The 25,397-nt window shown below is 39.8% G+C and overlaps 1 protein-coding gene across 8 annotated transcripts in view; it reads left to right on the top strand.

Annotated features, from left to right (window-relative positions):
- Positions 1-3,942: 3,942 nt before the first annotated feature.
- The window catches only part of LOC125286898 (protocadherin beta-15-like), a 163,124-nt gene continuing 141,669 nt past the window's right edge, over positions 3,943-25,397 (top strand). For 2 of the 8 annotated variants that reach the window (XM_048232357.1, XM_048232513.1), the window contains exon 1: positions 3,943-6,483. In XM_048232357.1, coding sequence (XP_048088314.1) covers positions 4,060-6,483 — 2,424 coding nt within the window. In that variant the 5' untranslated portion in view covers positions 3,943-4,059. Of the gene's footprint in view, positions 6,484-12,469; positions 14,998-16,596; positions 19,144-22,151; positions 24,390-25,397 lie in introns of those variants that run through there. The other 6 variants (XM_048232343.1, XM_048232488.1, XM_048232377.1 and 3 more) reach the window with 4 other exon arrangements.

Genomic DNA, 25,397 nt, shown 5'->3' on the forward strand with positions numbered 1-25,397 from the left:
TTTATCTCTGCATTGTTATATTAGCCTACATTGACAATTAGGCTACGCTTTGTTTGTTTCGAGGGCACACAGGTCGATCATTTTGTGATAACATGATGAGGGGATCCGAAGGGAATTTACATTTCCTTGCCATGATATGGATGGCAGTCTTTGTTTTTTTGCACGGTTGCAATTGCGATCTGAGCTATTCTGTACCAGAGGAAATGAAGAGAGGAACATTGTTTGGAAATATAGCAAAGGATCTTGGTCTCGCTATTAAAAGATTGTCGGATCGTAAGGCTCGGATTGACATGGAGAGTGAAGACAGGCGTTTTTGCGAACTTCAGAGAGGAGAACTGGTTATTGCAGAAAGAATAGACCGCGAAGAGCTTTGTGGGTCGAAGCCATCCTGCACGTTAAATTACGAATTGGTGTTGGAGAACCCCTTGGAATCGCATCGGATTACTCTGCAGATTGAGGATATAAATGACCACTCACCTCGTTTTCCGAAGAGTGAAATTAAACTGGAAATCAGAGAATCAGCGATTAAAGGCGCACGTTTTCCTTTGGATGAAGCGCATGATTCCGACGTTGGACGAAATGGTATTCAAACATATTCCCTGGAGAAAAACGAATATTTTACTCTATCCTTGAATTCTCATTCTAACGGACGAAAGGATTGCGAGCTAGTTTTAGATAAAGAGCTTGATCGTGAAGTGCAGCAAGAAGTGATATTGTCGCTTACTGCTAGTGACGGAGGCTCTCCACAAAGATCTGGTACTGCAATCGTACGTGTTATTGTCCTTGATGCAAACGATAATCTTCCGATATTCAGTGAAACCGTTTATGAAGTCAGTCTACCTGAAAATTCTCCTTTAAGTACAGTGGTTGTCACCGTAAGTGCTACAGATGCAGATGAAGGAGCAAATGGAGAGATTACATATGAATTTAGTCATATATCTGATAAAGCGATCAGGATGTTCTCCATTGATGAAGTTACTGGACAGATTACAGTTATTGGACCTATAGACTATGAGGACCAAAATGAGTATGAATTATGGGTTAAGGCAAAGGATGGTGCAGGGTTGGCATCGAATGCCAAAGTTGATATAGAGATTACAGATGTAAATGACAATGTACCTGTGATATACATCAAATCACTTAATGTGCCAATCCCTGAAAATGTAGCCGCAGGAACTGAAATAGGGATTATTAATGTCCAGGATAAAGATACAGGGGGAAATAAACAGATCCGCTGTTCCATTCAGCAGAATGTCCCTTTTAAATTAAATCCATCTATTAAAAACTATTACACACTAGTTACAACCTCAGATTTGGACCGTGAACTTGTAGGTGATTATAACGTGACAATCACAGCGACTGATGAAGGCTCACCACCATTGTCTTCCTCCAAGACTATTCATCTCTCAGTATCAGATGTAAATGATAACCCTCCTGTATTTGCAGAGCAGTCCTACAGTGCATATGTGACTGAGAATAACAAGTCTGGCTGCTCTGTCTGTTCTGTTACTGCGAGAGACCCAGACTGGAGACAGAATGGCACAGTGTTCTACTCTCTGTTGCCCAGTGAGGTCAATGGTGTTCCGGTCTCCTCATTTGTATCCATTAATGGAGACACAGGGGTGATCCATGCTGTGAGGGCCTTTGACTATGAGCAGTTCAGAAGCTTCAAAGTTCAGGTTGTAGCCAGAGACAATGGTTCTCCTCCACTCAGCAGCAACGTGACTGTGAGTGTGTTCATAACAGATGAGAATGATAACTCTCCTCAGATATTATACCCTACTCCAGAAGGAAACTCCTTCATGACTGAGATGGTTCCTAAAGCTGCTCTTTCTGGCTCGCTGGTCTCCAAAGTGATCGCTGTTGATGCTGACTCTGGACAGAACGCGTGGCTGTCGGATCAGATTGTGAAGTCGACTGATCCGGGACTTTTCACTATTGGTCTCCACAGTGGAGAGATCAGGGCTCAGAGGGACATTTCTGAATCTGACAGCATGAAGCAGAACCTTGTGATCTCAGTGAAAGATAACGGACAGCCCTCTCTCTCTACAACCTGTGCCATATATTTACTCATCTCTGATAACTTGGCTGAAGTTCCTGAACTGAAAGACATGTCTTATGAGGAGAGCAATTCTAAACTCACATCTTATCTGATCATTGCTCTGGTGTCTGTTTCCACATTTTTCCTCACTTTCATCATTCTCATTGTGGCCATAAGGATTTGCCACAGGAGAAAGCCCAGACTGCTGTTTGATGGAGCAGTAGCCATTCCCAGTGCATATTTACCTCCCAACTATGCAGATGTTGATGGAACTGGAACTCTCCGTAGTGCTTACAACTATGACGCCTATATGACCACAGGGTCACGTACCAGTGACTTCAAGTTTGTAACATCCTACAATGACAACACTCTGCCTTCTGGCACCACTCTGAAGAGGAGTCCAGGAGACAACAGTGACTGTCTGAACTTCACTTCTCTTGACTTCACTGAGAATGGATCTCAATGCTCCACTCTGGTAAATAATTGAAATATTTGTTGCTCCATTACTCCAAAATTCTCCCCCCTGGTAAATATTAATAGTGTGTCATATATTTTTGGATGTAATTTTCTGAGGAAAATGTTTGGTCAGTTATCTTTTTATTCAAAACATATCCTATTACATTTTTTCCTTTGAATTTTGAGAGAATATACACAAAGCACTTTTTTGTTAACTTCAGTTTAGTGTTACCATTAACTAGACTTTACCAACAGCCCAGTTTATACTGATAAGTTATTGACATGCCCAAAAGGTGTTTTTTGACTATGCTATTGGCAATGTGGCACAATGAAAGCATTGTTTACATTTCCTGTTCAGGAACACAGATCTATTGCATGAGCTGAATGGCTAGTGGGTATGATGGGCCTGTTTACCTGTAATTTGTACGGACAGATACCATCAACATTGATCTGGATAAGATATCAAAATTAGATAGAAATTAGATAAAAAAAAACTATGTTTAAAGCTGGCAATTTATTCCAGGATGTTGCTTTAAGAAATCATAGTTGTAGTTGTGTATTACTTGGTAGTTTTAGTTCTGACTTTTTTGGCTTTGTTAATAGTTTGTTGTGAAAATGTGTTTGACTCTTCTTTCACAACATCTTAATAGTTATGCCTTTATATCTTAACAGATTCAGCATTTTCAGTTTTGCCTAGCAAACATTTGAATTATACAAAATTATTTTGCGCAAAATATGATAAGATACTATCAGAATCAGAAGTGACTTTGCATGCATCTATTTGTTTGCATTGTTTCTTTAGTGTCATTCAGCATCCCATGCATATGCAATTTTAAGTATTTGGCACACATGATTTAATGGTAATGATTGTTTCATATTATAGTTTGATATTTCATCAAGTTGAAACATGGTGAATGGGAAAAGTTTGCGATAAATCAGATTTGTTGTAAGGAAAGAACATCACTCTGAGTTATAATTATGTAACAATTTAGTATGTGTTTGTAATTGATTGCTCTTGCTTTTAAAACATAAATGTACATTTCATCCAACGTTCATGAATCAGGTCTCACTAACCTGTCAACACAGATTGCTGCATAGTTTCTGTTGTAGGACATGGTATTCACAAGGAGTCAAGCAAACACATCCATTACAAATGTTTTACGAGACTAGTAACAGACTTCTCTTTAATATTCTTGATACTGTAGATATGTACCTGAGTTTCAATGAAAATATAACCTCACAACAATAGTCTGGTAGGCTTGCAAAACACTCTGCGATCATCAGTGTGTGATTGAGTTGACAATATGCACTGCAGTATACCAAAGGTACTCCGAGGGGCGCTATTGGCTAATTTTATTCCTTTACTAGCGCATCACCACCCATTGAATTAATATTATATTAGATTGTAGGACGCCCCTAAACACGACAAACCTAGATGTACGGGTCTAGCAATGCTGACGCGTTGTAATTTTTCTTAACGTAAAATCTTTCTCGAAATACTTTAGGTTATATAAGTTAATTAACGTGAGAACCCATACTCGGATTATTTGATTGATGGCAAGATGATGGACTATAAAGGATGTGCTGCGGTTTTCTGGATTGTATTTGTTGTAGGATTTGTGCGCTTTGGTAATGGCGATTTGAGCTATTCTGTGCCAGAGGAGATGAAGAAAGGGTCGGTGATTGGAAATATTGCAAAGGATCTTGGTGTCAGTATTAAAGGACTGTCGGATCGCAAGGCCCGCATAGACATGGAGAGTAACGACAAGCGTTTTTGTAATCTGCAGGGTGGAGAACTAGTTATAGCAGAGAGAATAGACCGCGAGGAACTATGCGGATCGCAGCCATCGTGCACGTTAAATTACGAACTGGTTTTAGAGACCCCTTTGGAATTGCATCGGATTTTTATACAGATTGAAGATATAAATGATAATCCACCTAATTTTTCTAAGGATGAAATCAAACTGGAAATCAGTGAAAACGAGGATAAAGGCAGTCGTTTTCTTTTAGATGAAGCACACGATCCAGATGTGGGGAGAAACACAATTCAAAGCTATTCACTAGAAAAAAATGACCATTTTACTCTAGCCGTGCATTCGAATTTGGAAGGAGGAAAATATAGCGAATTAATCTTAGACAAAAAGCTTGATCGTGAGCAGAAACAAGATGTTACGTTATTGCTAACTGCATCAGATGGAGGAGCTCCACAAAGATCTGGAACTGCACGTATACGTGTTATTGTCCTTGACGCGAATGATAATTTACCTGTATTTAGTCAGCCGGTTTACACAGTCAGTTTACCTGAAAACTCCCCTGTAGGTGCAGAGGTGATGACTGTGAGCGCTACAGATGCAGACGAAGGAGCAAATGGTGAAGTTACTTATGAATTTAATCGCATGTCTGCTAAGGAGACCAAGCTTTTCTCTATAGATGAGGTGACCGGACAGATAACTGTAATTGGGGCCATAGACTATGAAGAAAAACATAAATATGAATTGAGAGTTCAGGCAAAAGATGGTGCAGGGCTGGCTTCTCATGCAAAAGTTAACATTGAAATTACAGATGTTAATGACAATGCTCCTGTGATAAATATTAAATCACTTAATGTGCCTATTCCTGAAAATGTAGCCCCTGGGACAGAAGTAGGGATTATTAATGTGCAGGATAAAGATACAGGAGGAAATAAACAGGTTCGGTGCTCAATCCAGCAGAATGTTCCATTTAGATTAAATCAGTCAATTAAAAACTATTACACAATAGTTACTACAGCTGAACTGGACCGTGAACTTATAAGTGACTACAATGTAACTATCACTGCTTCTGATGAAGGTTCCCCACCATTGTCTTCCTCTAAGACAATCCATCTATCTATCGCTGATGTAAATGATAATCCCCCTGTATTTGCAGAGCAGTCCTACAGTGCATATGTGACTGAGAATAACAAGCCTGGCTCCTCTGTCTGTTCTGTTACTGCGAGAGACCCAGACTGGAGACAGAATGGCACAGTGTTCTACTCGCTGTTGCCCAGTGAGGTCAATGGTTTTCCGGTCTCCTCATATGTATCCATTAATGGAGACACAGGGGTGATCCATGCTGTGAGGGCCTTTGACTATGAGCAGTTCAGAAGCTTCAAAGTTCAGGTTGTAGCCAGAGACAATGGTTCTCCTCCACTCAGCAGCAACGTGACTGTGAGTGTGTTCATAACAGATGAGAATGATAACTCTCCTCAGATATTATACCCTACTCCAGAAGGACTGAGGACCAACTCCTTCATGACTGAGATGGTTCCTAAAGCTGCTCTTTCTGGCTCGCTGGTCTCCAAAGTGATCGCTGTTGATGCTGACTCTGGACAGAACGCGTGGCTGTCGTATCAGATCGTGAAGTCGACTGATCCGGGACTTTTCACTATTGGTCTCCACAGTGGAGAGATCAGGGCTCAGAGGGACATTTCTGAATCTGACAGCATGAAGCAGAACCTTGTGATCTCAGTGAAAGATAACGGACAGCCCTCTCTCTCTACAACCTGTGCCGTATATTTACTCATCTCTGATAACTTGGCTGAAGTTCCTGAACTGAAAGACATGTCTTATGAGGAGAGCAATTCTAAACTCACATCTTATCTGATCATTGCTCTGGTGTCTGTTTCCACATTTTTCATCACTTTCATCATTCTCATTGTGGCCATAAGGATTTGCCACAGGAGAAAGCCCAGACTGCTGTTTGATGGAGCAGTAGCCATTCCCAGTGCATATTTACCTCCCAACTATGCAGATGTTGATGGAACTGGAACTCTCCGTAGTGCTTATAACTATGACGCCTATATGACCACAGGGTCACGTACCAGTGAATTCAAGTTTGTAACATCCTACAATGACAACACTCTGCCTTCTGGCACCACTCTGAAGAGGAGTCCAGGAGACAACAGTGACTGTCTGAACTTCACTTCTCTTGACTTCCCTGAGAATGGGTCAAAATACTCCACTCTGGTAAATAATTTAAATATTTGTTTTTTATTATAGCTGTTTTTTATTATAGAAATTATAGCTTTTGATTGATTATAGCTTTTGATTGACAGATGCCATTTTCTTACAGATCTGAGACAAGTCACTATTTGTCTACCATTCCAAAGTCTTTCCATGACATTCAAGCAACTGCTGAATTTCTACATACATTTTCCCTATAGGTTAGGGTTAGATCAGGATGATTCTATAATCTGTGGGGTATGATCTGACTGAGATTCTCTGCATTTTGATAATGAGACCTATCAATGCTTTTCATTCCTAATATCTTCTGTCTGATGTGTGTATCCTAAATATTGAATCTATTGCCATACTTTTGGTTTGTTTTATATTTAATGTTGTAGGCTTTGCTGATATTGTTTAAATTGATACAGGCATAATTGGCAACGTCATTATAGTATTGTGAGTTAATTGTTGATTTTAACCTAATAAATAAAAAACAGAGACTATAGGCGTATATAGTGTTCTATTAACTTGTTATATTCAGATAACATTGTCTTATTCAGATAACATTTGAGGTCAGTGAAAGAATGTTAGATTGTTAGGTGAAGCCATATTTTCCTACTTTCTATGCAAAGAAGCTCTTTGATTGCGTTGCAATGCTTTTTGGAACTCACTATCAGTGTTTTGAGGTTGTTAGTGTACTGTAGAATATGCAGTCATGAGTGTGATTGAACATTGTGATAATGTCATAGTTCAACAGACTGGAAGCTTGGGTTGTTTTTGTTATTGGTTTCTACATGTGTTTGTTAGTATTTTAGACTCTGTAGCCTAATGATGTTTCCTAGAAACAATCATGACTGTTTTGAAGTATTGCTTAACCAGTTTGGCACAGCAGAACGGTATGTGTATTGTGATGGATTTAGTTTGAACTAGCCTACTAATGGAAATGTTGATTAACATTTGTATAAGTAAATTAATTCATGCCCTCCCATCTGAAAGAAACCAAAGGGAGGTCTATGCTGAGGTTAAGATACAGCTTTGAATAGGGCTGATTTACCAGACCTTGCAACGGCTGTTACAGCGAAGTCCTCTCCATTTAAAGGGTACAGGCACAACAATATTTCAAAACAAGTATGCCTATTCCCAACTGCATTAATATAACATATAAATGCTTGCTTGAGTAGTTAGTCCAACTTTAAAAAAAGTAAAAGATTCTTGAATGCTACACGACTGTTCTGAAATCTTTGGTCGGTATATATTGCACCCTTCATTATATAGTAGGTCATGGAAATTCAGGGGTGATGGGGGTTGTCAAGGAAAGTCAGGGAAAAGTCATGGAATTTTACATTTAGCTTAGAGTGGGAACCCTGGTAATGTTATTCTTTTAAAGCATAATTTAAGATAGGCAGTGATACTAAAACAGTTTGGCACAGAGATAGATTTTGTGCACATTATAACTTGCGTCAACTATCACTTGTATGTTCAACCGGATTTTGTTTTAAAAAGAGAACCTGTGGCAAAATTACACTGTATTTTAGGTCATTGTCGTTTTATGGGCTTGTCTGGAAACACCATGGAATCTAGCAGGGAAGGGTATTCAGATGCATCGGAGCTTCCAACTACAGCACTTCAAAAACAGTTAGCCCAAATGCATCAAATAAAAAAGGTCTAGCCTACTACATGCAGTCATAACAAGATTATATAGTATAATTTTTTTTTTAATTCTGGAGCTCTAGTAATATAAAATTATGATGAAAGAGCATCCTTTCAGGATGTCTGCAGTATGTCAAAGTGTACTCCGAGTGGCGCCATTTACCCATTTTATTCTTTACCAAATACGTGCCCACCCCTTCATTTAGTATTCAATAGCAAATCCATATTATACATGGGCACAACATATGTAACGCTACTTTCCATTAGAAAATACGCTTTCGTTGGTCTTCGGCGAAGATATAAGGTGTGAAGACGATTTTGTGATAAAACAATGAAGCAATTCGAAGGGATTTCACATTTCCGTGCTGCGTTCTGCATGGCATTATTTGCATTTGTGCGCATTTGTAGTGGCGATCTGAGCTATTCCGTACCAGAGGAGATGAAGAAAAGATCAGTTGTTGGAAATATTGCAAAGGACCTTGGTCTTAGTGTCAAAGGACTTTCCGATCGCAAGGCTCGAATAGAAATAGAAAGAAATGGCCGTCGTTTTTTTGATCTACAGGGAGGTGAACTGGTTATTGCAGAAAGAATAGACCGCGAAGAGCTGTGCGGATCAAAGCCGTCGTGCCCGTTAAATTATGAATTAGTTTTGGAGAACCCTTTGGAATTGCACCGGATTAACTTGCAGATTGTGGACATAAATGACAATGCACCTCGTTTTCCGAAGAGTGAGATCAAACTGGAAATCAGGGAATCTGCCCATAAAGGCGAGCGTTTCCCCTTGGATGAGGCGCACGATTCGGATGTGGGAGCAAACGGAATTCAAAGCTACTCATTAGAGAAGAACGAACATTTTACCCTTGATGTGCAGTCTAATTCGGATGGAGGTAAATATGGCGAATTGGTTTTGGACAAAGAACTTGATCGGGAACAGCAGCAAGAGGTGACTGTGTTGCTTACAGCCAGTGATGGAGGCTCTCCCCGTAGATCAGGCACAACAGTTATTCATGTTATTGTCCTTGATGCCAACGATAATCGACCAGTATTCAGCCAACATGTTTACAAAGCCAGTCTACCTGAAAATTCACACTTAGGTACAGTGGTAGTTACTGTAAGTGCCACCGATGCAGATGAAGGAGCAAACGGAGAGGTGACTTATGAATTCAGTCGCATATCTGACAAAGCAGCCAGACTTTTTTCTATTGATGAAGTGACTGGAGCGATCAAAGTGAGTGGCTCAATAGACTATGAGGACAAATATGAATATGAATTAAGAGTTCAGGCAAAGGATGGTGCAGGGTTGGCATCAAATTCCAAAGTTGAAATAGAGATCACAGATGTAAATGATAATGCACCTGAGATATATATCAAATCACTTAATGTGCTTATTCCTGAAAATGTAGCCCCAGGAACAGAGGTGGGGATTATTAATGTTCAGGATAAGGATGATGAGGGAAACCGACAGGTTCGCTGCTCCATTCAGCAGAATGTTCCCTTTAAATTAAGTCCATCAATTAAAAACTATTACACTCTAGTTACTACAGAAGAGCTAGACCGTGAACTTACAGGAGAATACAATGTAACAATTACAGCTACTGATGAAGGATCACCACCATTGTCTTCCTCCAAGACAATCCATCTCTCTGTGTCTGATGTAAATGATAACCCTCCTGTATTTGCAGAGCAGTCCTACAGCGCATATGTGTCTGAGAATAACAAGCCTGGCTCCTCTGTCTGTTCTGTTACTGCAAGAGACCCAGACTGGAGACAGAATGGCACAGTGTTCTACTCTCTGTTGCCCAGTGAGGTCAATGGTTTTCCGGTCTCCTCATATGTATCCATTAATGGAGACACAGGGGTGATCCATGCTGTGAGGGCCTTTGACTATGAGCAGTTCAGAAGCTTCAAAGTTCAGATTGTAGCCAGAGACAATGGTTCTCCTCCACTCAGCAGCAACGTGACTGTGAGTGTGTTCATAACAGATGAGAATGATAACTCTCCTCAGATATTATACCCTACTCCAGAAGGAAACTCCTTCATGACTGAGATGGTTCCTAAAGCTGCTCTTTCTGGCTCGCTGGTCTCCAAAGTGATTGCTGTTGATGCTGACTCTGGACAGAACGCGTGGCTATCGTATCAGATTGTGAAGTCGACTGATCCGGGACTTTTCACTATTGGTCTCCACAGTGGAGAGATCAGGGCTCAGAGGGACATTTCTGAATCCGACAGCATGAAGCAGAACCTTGTGATCTCAGTGAAAGATAACGGACAGCCCTCTCTCTCTACAACCTGTGCCGTATATTTACTCATCTCTGATAACTTGGCTGAAGTTCCTGAACTGAAAGACATGTCTTATGAGGAGAGCAATTCAAAACTCACATCTTATCTGATCATTGCTCTGGTGTCTGTTTCCACATTTTTCCTCACTTTTATTATCCTGATCATTGCAGTAAGATTGTGTCACAGGAGAAAGCCCAGACTGCTGTTTGATGGAACAGTAGCCATTCCCAGTGCATATTTACCTCCCAACTATGCAGATGTTGATGGAACTGGAACTCTCCGTAGTGCTTATAACTATGACGCCTATATGACCACAGGGTCACGTACCAGTGACTTCAAGTTTGTAACATCCTACCATGACAACACTCTGCCTTCTGGCACCACTCTGAAGAGGAGTCCAGGAGACAACAGTGACTGTCTGAACTTCACTTCTCTTGACTTCACTGAGAATGGATCTAAGTACTCCACTCTGGTAAATATTTATTGAAATATTCTACATGTTTCATAATTACAGCTTTTTAAAATAAGTTTTCACTTCCTAAGGATCTAGTAGAAGGCACTATTTCCTTTCACTTTCCTTTTCGTCCAAACTTTTTGCATTATAAACAAACAACTGAATTTCAAATATGTTTACCAAAATAAGAACTGAGAATGAGAACTAAGGATTTTTCTCTGCTAAGTACATTTTTCATTTCTTCTGATGGATCTTAGCTGCAAGACTAAAGATTGCCACTTTTCACTAATGGGTTGATGTTGTAGGCCTTGCCAGTGTTGATGAAATGGGTTCAGATTTATCTTCTTTATTCTGCCGCAGCATAGTATGATGAGTTCATATTTGATTTAACCCAGCAAATCAGAGACTAGTGTAGTTTTTTTTTTGCTATCCTGCCGGCTCAGAAAGAAAGTTATTCAGAAAGAAATTGTGCTAAAAGATTCCTCAGACAATATCGGACGTAAGTGAAAAAGTACCAAATGGTTGTGTGATGCCATGTTTTTCTACTGTCTGTGCAAGGAGATGTTCTTTCACCTCTTTGCATAAATAAGTAGGAGATTGTAGGAGGAGATTATTGGTGTGCAGTCTGCAGTTTGAATACACATTCATGATGGGTTTACCGTTGTGATAACCTAATAGATTGTCAGACTGGAAGACCATGTATGTTGGAGTAGGTAGTACAGTCTGACATGCCTGACACATGGTTGATATTTTACTTTCTTGAAACTGAAGTGTATCTGTTTAGTTTATCTGTCCGTTTGTTGATCTGTACAGCTCTATTGATTTGTCGTTGTCTGCCTGTCTATTTGTATTGTCCAGAAATACTTCATCAGAGCAATTCTCTTTGTTTTCTTACACTCTTCTTGTAAATGCTCCATGTCTTTCTTTCTAGCAGTTGGTTTAGAGTGTTTTAGATTGCGTTCTACTGTTTTCTGTTTATGCTAGTATTTCAGACAGCAGTTATCTATGCAGTGGAATAACATGTCTTTTAATTTGTTTCTGATGGCAGAATCTGATTTTGTTTTTATTAGAACGATCATGCTTTGTTTCCAGTAATGCTGAAACAGTTTGGCAAATTGATACTGTGTCTGCGTAGAAAGAGGGATACAGTTTAATGCATGCAAACAATATAATTAAATTATTTCCTGCCCTTGAAACTACAGCAGAATTGTGGGAGAAATACACTGCATGCTGAAATTATCATACAGTTTTGTAATAGACAGAATAACAGACTTCACAGCATCTGCTACAGAGGATTTCTTTGCCTTTAGATGACATGCTCTTAAGATGAATCACACCCAAGTGTACTGCAAGTAGAAAACAATAATATTTATGTGCTGTTTTGTTTATTTGTTTGAATGTGAAATTGTTGCAGCCATAAGTTGAGCGTGAATGCTTTGGTTTGGACCACAGTGTGATTCCAAAGGCGTAGTTTGATCATTTAAGCAGTACACTAAAAATACTCTGAGAGGCGCTAATTACCAACTTTAGCCATTTACAAGCGCATCAACACCCCTTGAATTAATATTATAGTAGGGAGTCCTATAGGCTGTCCATGATAGCAAGCGACAATAGACGTGATAGTAATATTGAAGGAGAATTGTCGACATTTCTTTTTGTTAAGTTACAATCATTGGCATTTAGCTTCTTTTTGAACAAAATTGTTTTTGGAAAACATGAAGAAGAAATCAGAGCGGATTTTTCATTTTGGTGCGATGTTCTGTATTGCATTCATTGCTGTGTCTGTGCGTACTTGCAATGGCGATCTGAGCTATTCCGTACCAGAAGAAATGAAGAAGGGCACGGTATTTGGCAATATAGCCAAGGATCTTGGTCTTGGTATTGAAGGACTATCAGACCGGAAAGCTCGGGTAGATATGGAAGGGAATGAAAAACGCGTTTTTGATCTTCAGAGAGGAGAACTTGTTATTGCAGACAGGATAGACCGAGAGGAGCTCTGCGGATCGAAGCCATCATGCTCGTTAAACTATGAATTCGTTTTGGAGAACCCTTTGGAATTGCATAGGATTACACTGCAGATTGAGGATATAAATGACAACCCACCTCGTTTTCCGAAGAGTGAGATCAGATTGGAAATCAGGGAATCTGCTGATAAAGGCGCACGTTTCCCACTGAATGAAGCGCACGATTCCGACGTGGGGCGAAACGGAATTCAAAGCTACTCACTGGAGAGGAACGACCATTTTGTCCTAGCTGTAAATTCAAATTCGGATGGAAGAAAATACAGCGAATTAGTTTTAGATAAAGAGCTTGACAGGGAGCAGCAGCAAGAGGTGACATTGTTGCTTACTGCTAGTGATGGAGGATCTCCACAAAGGTCTGGAACAGCAGTCATACGTGTTATTGTGCTTGATGCAAACGATAATCTTCCAGTATTTAGTGAAACCGTTTATAAAGCCAGTCTACCCGAAAACTCTCCTTTGGGTATTGTTGTTGTGACTGTAACTGCCACAGATGCAGATGAAGGAGCAAATGGTGAGGTAACCTATGAATTTAGTCATATATCTGACAAAGCAGCTAGACTGTTCTCTATTGATGAAGTGTCTGGGGAAATCAAAGTAATTGGAACTATAGACTATGAGGACAAAAATAACTATGAATTAAGGGTTTTGGCCAAAGATGGTGCAGGGTTGGCATCCAACACCAAAGTTGATATCGAGATCACAGACGTTAATGACAATGCTCCAGTGATATACATCAAATCACTTAATGTGCCAATCCCTGAAAATGTAGCCCCAGGAAGTGAAATAGGGATTATTAATGTTCAGGATAAAGATACAGGGGAAAATAAACAAATCCGTTGTTCCATTCAGCAGAATGTCCCTTTTAAGTTAAATCCATCTATTAAAAACTATTACACACTAGTTACTACAGCTGATTTGGACCGTGAAGTTGTAGGTGATTATAATGTAACAATTACAGCTACTGATGAAGGCTCTCCACCATTGTCTTCCTCCAAGACTATCCATCTCTCAGTATCAGATGTAAATGATAACCCCCCTGTATTTGCAGAGCAGTCCTACAGCGCATATGTGACTGAGAATAACAAGCCTGGCTCCTCTGTCTGTTCTGTTACTGCGAGAGACCCAGACTGGAGACAGAATGGCACAGTGTTCTACTCTCTGTTGCCCAGTGAGGTCAATGGTGTTCTGGTCTCCTCATATGTATCTATTAATGGAGACACAGGGGTGATCCATGCTGTGAGGGCCTTTGACTATGAGCAGTTCAGAAGCTTCAAAGTTCAGGTTGTAGCCAGAGACAATGGTTCTCCTTCACTCAGCAGCAACGTGACTGTGAGTGTGTTCATAACAGATGAGAATGATAACTCTCCTCAGATATTATACCCTACTCCAGAAGGACTGAGGACCAACTCCTTCATGACTGAGATGGTTCCTAAAGCTGCTCTTTCTGGCTCGCTGGTCTCCAAAGTGATCGCTGTTGATGCTGACTCTGGACAGAACGCGTGGCTGTCGTATCAGATCGTGAAGTCGACTGATCCGGGACTTTTCACTATTGGTCTCCACAGTGGAGAGATCAGGGCTCAGAGGGACATTTCTGAATCTGACAGCATGAAGCAGAACCTTGTGATCTCAGTGAAAGATAACGGACAGCCCTCTCTCTCTACAACCTGTGCCGTATATTTACTCATCTCTGATAACTTGGCTGAAGTTCCTGAACTGAAAGACATGTCTTATGAGGAGAGCAATTCTAAACTCACATCTTATCTGATCATTGCTCTGGTGTCTGTTTCCACATTTTTCCTCACTTTCATCATTCTCATTGTGGCCATAAGGATTTGCCACAGGAGAAAGCCCAGACTGCTGTTTGATGGAGCAGTAGCCATTCCCAGTGCATATTTACCTCCCAACTATGCAGATGTTGATGGAACTGGAACTCTCCGTAGTGCTTATAACTATGACGCCTATATGACCACAGGGTCACGTACCAGTGACTTCAAGTTTGTAACATCCTACAATGACAACACTCTGCCTTCTGGCACCACTCTGAAGAGGAGTCCAGGAGACAACATTGACTGTCTGAACTTCTCTTCCCTTGACTTCACTGAGAATGGATCTAAATGCTCCACTCTGGTAAATAATTGAAATATCTTGTTAGAATTACGTTAGAAATATGTTTGAAGGCGTTATCTTAATGTGTTTTGGCAAGTTAATTGTCCATTTATACTGGAAGCTATAGAAACTATGTGTTTCTTCTATTTCATACATTTTAACCTGGAGAGAACATTTATGCTTGAAGTCTCTTCAGATAATATTGAAATGATGTTCGCCAGGACATAACATCCATAACACATACATAACATTTTATCAATGTTTAGGCTAAGTCAGAGAAGCATAATTTTGATTATTTCTTCTAAGTACTGTGAGTAGGAAGCAGTTAACACATTTTGGAATATAGATTTGTGATGGAGATGTGTTTTAGAACATTTTAGAATAGTTCATCAGACTGAAAGGCCATGCAGGATGGAATAAGTCCAACTTCACTAATTGTGTTTGTATACCACTTTTTCTTGATCTATTGTTTATCGTTCGGTTTGTATATCATTTGATGACTTGATTAGTGCAGTTGCTCTTGCACTCTTTTTGAATAATCTCTAGGTATGGTGAAGGGTATGCGATGATTGCCATGGTTTTATTTCAGTTACCATAATAGCTGGTTTGATTTGCATTCAGAGATGATTATGGAAAGAACCCCATGCCAATTGTGAGATATGGTGAAGGGTATGTGATGATGGGGCTATTTTAATTCCAAAGGCCAAGGGAACTTTATCAGGAGGATAGTATTCTGGATCCATGAAATAACTCACCTTAAAAAATAAAATCCTGCCTGCCTCTGTGGGAATTTAACATAGGGGTTTATATACTGATGCCCCCTGAATTTTAAGGAAGGGCATTTATTTATTTATGATACATTATTTATTCAGAGAAAATTGGTGTCCCTAAAGGTTGGATTTTCCCCTCATTTTTTAATTAAGGCATTAAGATCAGTTTCCAAAATATGATTTTTTAAATTCCTCTTTTTAGTCAACTTCAACATGGCTGTGTAAACTTTGTCTCATGTTAATACTTTAGACAGCATGTGTCTGCAATCAGGAATCACACCCCAATTGACATTTTCCTGAATGTGTAGATTTTAGGAACTCCAGGTATGATTGGCAGTAATGCTGAAAGATAAAACTGTTTCGAAAAGTAATGCATATTAGTATTTAGCAATTCTGTGATTAAATAATACAATACATTAGTTGAAGTATGTGATAATTGTTCATGGTATGCAGCAGGGGATTGGATTGTCATCAGTTTAGGACGGTTGAAGTTAAAGGATGGACCACAACAGCCTTTCCAAACTACAGTAGCACATTTAAAATCATCAACCAAAAAGAGTTGCTTTAGACTACCATCACAATGCAAAATCAATGTGCTTGCATGTGAGTGTTTGTGTGTTTCTCTCTGTTTAAATAAATCAGACCTATAATTACAGTAGTAGTATTTAGGATTTCCCACACAGGAATATGGTGTCACTCTGAGGGTTCTTTCGATGCAGTATGCCAGAAATACACAGAGTGGCGCCATTTACCAATTTTAGTCAGTTACAAACGCGTCCACACCCCTTGATTTAATATTATAATTCAGAGTTAAGGCTACCCATGAACGCGACACACGCAGCAAAAAGCTTTTGTATGGTAGCCCAACACCGAATATTTTAATTTTAGAAGTAACGTACCCTTTAGCTGTGTGACACAGCTTGTTTGATGCTATACTGCAGTATAATAAATATTTTCTGACAACAAGATGAAGGAATCTAAGGGAATTTCGCATTTCCATGCTGGGTTCTGGACCGTAGGCCTATTCATTGTTGTGTTTTTGTGCACTTGTAATGGCGATATCACATATTCCGTGCCAGAGGAAATGAAGAAAGGGACGGTGTTTGGCAATATAGCAAAGGATCTTAGTCTCAGTGTTAAAGGACTATCGGATCGCAAAGCTCGAATAGACATGGAAGGAAATGGCCGACGTTTTTTTGATCTACAGGGAGGACAACTGGCTATTGCAGAAATAATTGACCGCGAGGAGCTGTGCGGATCAAAGCCGTCATGCTCTTTAAACTACGAATTAGTTTTGGAGAACCCCTTGGAATTGCATCAGATTACACTGCAGATTGAGGATATAAATGACAACCCACCTCGTTTTCCGAAGAGTGAAATCAGATTGGAAATCAGGGAATCTGCCCATAAAGGCGAACGTTTCCCTTTGGATGAGGCCCACGATCCCGATGTGGGGCGAAATGGAATACAGAACTATTCCCTTGAGAAGAATGATTATTTTCGCATAGATGTGAATTCGCATTCGAATGGTCGAAAATACGGTGAATTGGTTTTAAATAAAGAGCTTGATCGTGAACAGCAGCAGCAGGTGACATTGTTGCTTACTGCTAGTGACGGAGGCTCTCCACAAAGATCTGGTACTGCGGTCGTACGTGTTATTGTCCTTGATGCAAACGATAATCTTCCTGTATTCAGTGAAACCGTTTATAAAGTTAGTCTACCTGAAAATTCTCATTTAGGTACTGTGGTTGTGACTGTAAGTGCTACTGACGCTGATGAAGGAGCCAATGGAGAGATTACATATGAATTTAGTCATATATCTGATAAAGAAGCTAGACTTTTCTCTATTAATGAGGTGACTGGAGAAATCAATATGATAGGAACAGTAGACTTTGAGGACAAAAATGAGTATGAATTATGGGTTAAGGCAAAAGATGGTGCAGGGTTGGCATCCAACGCCAAAGTTGATGTAGAGATCACAGATGTAAATGACAACGCGCCTGTGATATACATCAAATCACTTAATGTGCCAATCCCTGAAAATGTAGCCTCAGGAAGTGAAATAGGGATTATTAATGTTCAGGATAAAGATACAGGGGGAAATAAACAGATACGCTGTACCATTCAGCAGAATGTTCCTTTTAAATTAAATCCATCTATTAAAAACTACTACACACTTGTTACAACCGCTGAATTGGACCGAGAACTTATAAGTGATTATAATGTGACAATAACAGCTACTGATGAAGGCTCACCACCATTATCTTCTTCCAAGACAATCCGTCTCTCTGTCTCTGATGTAAATGATAACCCTCCTGTATTTGAACATCAGTCCTACAGCGCATATGTGACTGAGAATAACAAGCCTGGCTCCTCTGTCTGTTCTGTTACTGCGAGAGACCCAGACTGGAGACAGAATGGCACAGTGTTCTACTCTCTGTTGCCCAGTGAGGTCAATGGTTTTCCGGTCTCCTCATATGTATCCATTAATGGAGACACAGGGGTGATCCATGCTGTGAGGGCCTTTGACTATGAGCAGTTCAGATGCTTCAAAGTTCAGGTTGTAGCCAGAGACAATGGTTCTCCTCCACTCAGCAGCAACGTGACTGTGAGTGTGTTCATAACAGATGAGAATGATAACTCTCCTCAGATATTATACCCTACTCCAGAAGGAAACTCCTTCATGACTGAGATGGTTCCTAAAGCTGCTCTTTCTGGCTCGCTGGTCTCCAAAGTGATCGCTGTTGATGCTGACTCTGGACAGAACGCGTGGCTGTCGTATCAGATCGTGAAGTCGACTGATCCGGGACTTTTCACTATTGGTCTCCACAGTGGAGAGATCAGGGCTCAGAGGGACCTTTCTGAATCTGACAGCATGAAGCAGAACCTTGTGATCTCAGTGAAAGATAACGGACAGCCCTCTCTCTCTACAACCTGTGCCGTATATTTACTCATCTCTGATAACTTGGCTGAAGTTCCTGAACTGAAAGACATGTCTTATGAGGAGAGCAATTCTAAACTCACATCTTATCTGATCATTGCTCTGGTGTCTGTTTCCACATTTTTCCTCACTTTCATCATTCTCATTGTGGCCATAAGGATTTGCCACAGGAGAAAGCCCAGACTGCTGTTTGATGGAGCAGTAGCCATTCCCAGTGCATATTTACCTCCCAACTATGCAGATGTTGATGGAACTGGAACTCTCCGTAGTGCTTATAACTATGATGCCTATATGACCACAGGGTCACGTACCAGTGACTTCAAGTTTGTAACATCCTACAATGACAACACTCTGCCTTCTGGCACCACTCTGAAGAGGAGTCCAGGAGACAACAGTGACTGTCTGAACTTCACTTCTCTTGACTTCACTGAGAATGGATCTAAATGCTCCACTCTGGTAAACCCATTTTAAGATAATTTTTGACCTGCGTACTTATTTGATCCCAATTCTCTTAAATGGCATTGTTTTCAATTATATTTCAATTATATTTACTACAGTTAGATGAGTACATTAGCTAGAGATTTGGCCTTGTGAAGGTGTTTTTGCTTTTTTGTGTTTGTGCTTATTTTCAAGTTTCCCTATAAATAATACATGTACACATGTTTGTATTCAGTATTCATTATAAACATTCATTATTTTTTGGCTTTACTCAAATTAACATATCCATAATAAGTGTGTGGATTGTTTGAATACAATAGCAGTGAGTTTGTTCCTATTGTCCACATTTCAATATTAAAGTGAGTTGAAGGCTAATTTGAGAAGTGATTTTATTTTATCCTAAATGTTGAATGCTACAAGGTTAAGGGAGCACTCTAAACGAATGGTGTAGTGGATGTTTTCAGTAGGGTAGTAGACTCATCATTGCACTGTCCTTGAAAACAGTCTTCTCACCAGTGTCACACTAAAGAAAACTAAATGGAAACCAAATTAAACATTTGTGGAAAATGTTTCTACAGACATGGATTCCCCAGTTGACAATCTCTCTTGTGAATGTGAAATGATACTTTAATTGGAGATTTTGTACATATACATCCTGTATTGGAGATTTTGTACATATACATCCTGTATGAACGTTTCCTGGTTTCTTTTATTGGTATCGTGGCTTGATTTAACTGCACAGTGAATATTTTGTCGCCAGAGATATATCCTATCTTTATTCTTGAATTCTGTTTCATGGAGCCGTACCACCCCTTACTCTGTTCTGCCGCTGCTATTTTCTATTATCTTTCCTTCGCACTCTTCTGCAAAATAGCAATGTTTCAATTGCTAAACGTGATATTCTTCGCCAAGACAGTTTCAGCACCACACTAGTGGACAGCGACCGTTTGTCTGTTCTGTTGTGAAACATTTGACTGTGAGGCTTGTTGGCTTTTATAACTTTAGTCTTGTTTTTAAATACTTACACTGCCAAATAACGTGTGCATAATATAATTATTGTTACTGTGAGAAAAAGTATCGTGCCATGTGTGTATGTGCGTGCTCCACGTTGCACCTCTATGTTCATCACAGCATAAAGACATGAATAAATGGTCAGTATCCACTTAAAGTAAACAATATTTATGAAGCCGACCCTAACATATAAAATCTTGCAGTTCTGTTTTTTTTCTGGGATATTAATATGATAGACAATTTAAAGGTTATTTTTTAACCAGTGAGATTCAGTTCAGTTTATTTCTGTACCCTGCAATTCGGGTGTAGTACTAAGAGTGTCGCCCTTGGCTAGTCTTTCTTTTTAACAGCAGGCTGCCTCCCACTACATTAATATTAAGATTGCGATTAGGCTACATCCAGAAAGGCCAAACAGTATCGGCGGGTCTCAAAAAACCTTAGGAGGAGACCGCATATTATATATAACCTCGTCGTAAACATTGTTAGTTTTCAGTTGAATTGGATGTTTTGTTTATTTGTTCAGAGACACATAACACGTTAATGTCATGGGATGTAAAGAGGTTTTCTCGTCGTGGATTTTTAATTTGGCATGGATCTTTGTCTCTCTTCATGTATGCCATGGCGACTTAAGCTATTCGGTTCCAGAGGAGATGAAGAAAGGATATGTGGTTGGAAATATAGCGAAGGATCTTGGGCTTGATGCAAAGAGTCTTTCTTACCGTGAGTCTCGCTTGGATACGGAGGACAATGACAAACGTTTTTGCGACATAAATCAACAAACTGGCGAATTCTTTGTCATTGATAGAATTGACCGCGAGGAGCTCTGCGGATGTTTGTATTCAGTATTCATTATAAACATTCATTATTTTTTGGCTTTACTCAAATTAACATATCCATAATAAGTGTGTGGATTGTTTGAATACAATAGCAGTGAGTTTGTTCCTATTGTCCACATTTCAATATTAAAGTGAGTTGAAGGCTAATTTGAGAAGTGATTTTATTTTATCCTAAATGTTGAATGCTACAAGGTTAAGGGAGCACTCTAAACGAATGGTGTAGTGGATGTTTTCAGTAGGGTAGTAGACTCATCATTGCACTGTCCTTGAAAACAGTCTTCTCACCAGTGTCACACTAAAGAAAACTAAATGGAAACCAAATTAAACATTTGTGGAAAATGTTTCTACAGACATGGATTCCCCAGTTGACAATCTCTCTTGTGAATGTGAAATGATACTTTAATTGGAGATTTTGTACATATACATCCTGTATTGGAGATTTTGTACATATACATCCTGTATGAACGTTTCCTGGTTTCTTTTATTGGTATCGTGGCTTGATTTAACTGCACAGTGAATATTTTGTGCGCCAGAGATATATCCTATCTTTATTCTTGAATTCTGTTTCATGGAGCCGTACCACCCCTTACTCTGTTCTGCCGCTGCTATTTTCTATTATCTTTCCTTCGCACTCTTCTGCAAAATAGCAATGTTTCAATTGCTAAACGTGATATTCTTACGCGCACAGTTTCAGCACCACACTAGTGGACAGCGACCGTTTGTCTGTTCTGTTGTGAAACATTTGACTGTGAGGCTTGTTGGCTTTTTATAACTTTAGTCTTGTTTTTTAAATACTTACACTGCCAAATAACGTGTGCATAATATAATTATTGTTACTGTGAGAAAAAGTATCGTGCCATGTGTGTATGTGCGTGCTCCACGTTGCACCTCTATGTTCATCACAGCATAAAGACATGAATAAATGGTCAGTATCCACTTAAAGTAAACAATATTTATGAAGCCGACCCTAACATATAAAATCTTGCAGTTCTGTTTTTTTTCTGGGATATTAATATGATAGACAATTTAAAGGTTATTTTTTAACCAGTGAGATTCAGTTCAGTTTATTTCTGTACCCTGCAATTCGGGTGTAGTACTAAGAGTGTCGCCCTTGGCTAGTCTTTCTTTTTAACAGCAGGCTGCCTCCCACTACATTAATATTAAGATTGCGATTAGGCTACATCCAGAAAGGCCAAACAGTATCGGCGGGTCTCAAAAAACCTTAGGAGGAGACCGCATATTATATATAACCTCGTCGTAAACATTGTTAGTTTTCAGTTGAATTGGATGTTTTGTTTATTTGTTCAGAGACACATAACACGTTAATGTCATGGGATGTAAAGAGGTTTTCTCGTCGTGGATTTTTAATTTGGCATGGATCTTTGTCTCTCTTCATGTATGCCATGGCGACTTAAGCTATTCGGTTCCAGAGGAGATGAAGAAAGGATATGTGGTTGGAAATATAGCGAAGGATCTTGGGCTTGATGCAAAGAGTCTTTCTTACCGTGAGTCTCGTTCGGATACGGAGGACAATGACAAACGTTTTTGCGACATAAATCAACAAACTGGCGAATTCTTTGTCATTGATAGAATTGACCGCGAGGAGCTCTGCGGATCTAAAATATCTTGCAATCTGAAATATGAACTTGTATTAGAGAATCCACTCGAACTACATCAAGTATCTCTCCACATTGAAGACATAAATGACAACTCACCTGTTTTTCCAAAGGATAAGATCAAACTAGAAATAGCAGAATCTGCAGCTAAAGGTGCAAGATTTCCTTTAGATGAGGCACATGACGCTGATGTAGGCCGAAACGGTATACAGAGCTACTCGTTGGAGAAGAATAACCATTTTACGTTAGCTGTGCATTCCAATTCCGATGGTGGAAAATACAGTGAATTGATTTTAAATAAAGAGCTGGATCGTGAGCAACAGCAGGAACTAGCTCTGCTGCTCACTGTTACTGACGGCGGTACACCGCAGAGATCTGGTACAGTCTCCGTACATGTCACTGTTTTGGATGCTAACGATAATTTGCCAGTGTTCACTCAACAAATATATGAGGCAAATCTTCTTGAAAACTCACCTTTAGGCACTGTAATTGTTACGGTTAGTGCGACAGATGCAGACGAAGGAGCAAATGGCGAGATTACATATGAATTCAATCGTATATCTGATAAAGCAGCCAGGCTCTTTTCAATAGATAGAGTAAGTGGAGAAATTAAAGTAACTGGACCCATTGACTTTGAAGAAAAAAGGGAACATGAAATACGTGTTCAGGCAAAAGATGGTGCTGGACTAGCCTCTACTGCCAAGGTTGTTATAAATATTGTGGATGTCAATGACAATGCACCAGTTATATTTCTGAAGTCATTCAAGAATCATGTTTTGGAACATGCTTTGCCTGGCACAGAGGTGGGCATGATATATGTGCAAGATAAGGATTCAGAGGGGAATAAACAGGTCCGTTGCACTATTCAGCAAAATGTGCCATTTAAATTAACTCCATCTCTTAAGAATTATTACTCACTAGTTACCACAGCGGAACTTGATCGTGAACTTGTCAGTGATTATAATATTACTATTATGGCTACTGATGAAGGCACTCCACCACTGTCGTCTTCCAAGACAATACATCTGAGTGTATCTGATATAAATGATAACCCTCCTGTATTTGAACATCAGTCCTACAGCGCATATGTGACTGAGAATAACGAGCCTGGCTCCTCTGTCTGTTCTGTTACTGCGAGAGACCCAGACTGGAGACAGAATGGCACAGTGTTCTACTCTCTGTTGCCCAGTGAGGTCAATGGTGTTCCGGTCTCCTCATATGTATCCATTAATGGAGACACAGGGGTGATCCATGCTGTGAGGGCCTTTGACTATGAGCAGTTCAGAAGCTTCAAAGTTCAAGTTGTAGCCAGAGACAATGGTTCTCCTCCACTCAGCAGCAACGTGACTGTGAGTGTGTTCATAACAGATGAGAATGATAACTCTCCTCAGATATTATACCCTACTCCAGAAGGAAATTCCTTCATGACTGAGATGGTTCCTAAAGCTGCTCTTTCTGACTCGCTGGTCTCCAAAGTGATCGCTGTTGATGCTGACTCTGGACAGAATGCCTGGCTGTCGTATCAGATCGTGAAGTCGACTGATCCGGGACTTTTCACTATTGGTCTCCACAGTGGAGAGATCAGGGCTCAGAGGGACATTTCTGAATCTGACAGCATGAAGCAGAACCTTGTGATCTCAGTGAAAGATAACGGACAGCCCTCTCTCTCTACAACCTGTGCCGTATATTTACTCATCTCTGATAACTTGGCTGAAGTTCCTGAACTGAAAGACATGTCTTATGAGGAGAGCAATTCTAAACTCACATCTTATCTGATCATTGCTCTGGTGTCTGTTTCCACATTTTTCATCACTTTCATCATTCTCATTGTGGCCATAAGGATTTGCCACAGGAGAAAGCCCAGACTGCTGTTTGATGGAGCAGTAGCCATTCCCAGTGCATATTTACCTCCCAACTATGCAGATGTTGATGGAACTGGAACTCTCCGTAGTGCTCACAACTATGATGCCTATATGACCACAGGGTCACGTACCAGTGACTTCAAGTTTGTTACATCCTACAATGACAACACCATGCCTGCTGGGAACACACTAAAGAAGAGTCCAAATGACAACAGTGACTGTCTTGACTTTTTTGGGGAGGCATCAAAGTGCTCCACTCTGGTAATACATTGATTATATTAGATATATAACTAATGTGCAATGGCACTAGTTATAGGCAACATGGGCAGGTATGATGGCATGGTTTTAAATACTTAAAGTTTTTGTAATTCTATACATATTTATTTTGTTCTAGCTGCACTTCCACAGAAGCATTTTGGTCGGTTGTGGTTTGGTGTGGAAATAATGAAAACGTTTTGTTTGTCAGCAATGAAAATAAACTCCTGACTTTTAAGTTTTGCTTTTAATGTCAGATATGTCAGGATTGATCAGATCTCCTTGAAACGGTGTGTACGTAAAAAAAAATATATTATCCTTGGTGCATATAGTGGGGCTAATTTTACTTCCAACTTGATTTATTTTTATATAGTATTGAGGAAATGGCACACATTTATCTGAAATGCTGTTGGATATGTGTGTGTGTGTGTGTGTGTGTGTGTGTGTGTGTGTGTGTGTGTGTGTGTGTGTGTGTGTGTGTGTGTGTGTGTGTGTGTGTGTGCACGCGTGCGTGTGTGTGTGTGTTTGTGTGTTAATGCTGTGGGGTTGTTGTGTAGAATACGTACAGTGTCCAAGACGTGTTTACCAATAATGACCGTTTGTTTTCATTGAACATTGTGCACTGCAAAATTGACTGATGTCTGATCAGAGGTCGTTTTGTTATTTTAAGCAGGATTGGTTTTGCCAGGGCA

The sequence above is a fragment of the Alosa alosa genome, chromosome 2 (assembly GCF_017589495.1).
Source record: "Alosa alosa isolate M-15738 ecotype Scorff River chromosome 2, AALO_Geno_1.1, whole genome shotgun sequence".
In the NCBI taxonomy this organism is placed as follows: domain Eukaryota; kingdom Metazoa; phylum Chordata; class Actinopteri; order Clupeiformes; family Clupeidae; genus Alosa; species Alosa alosa.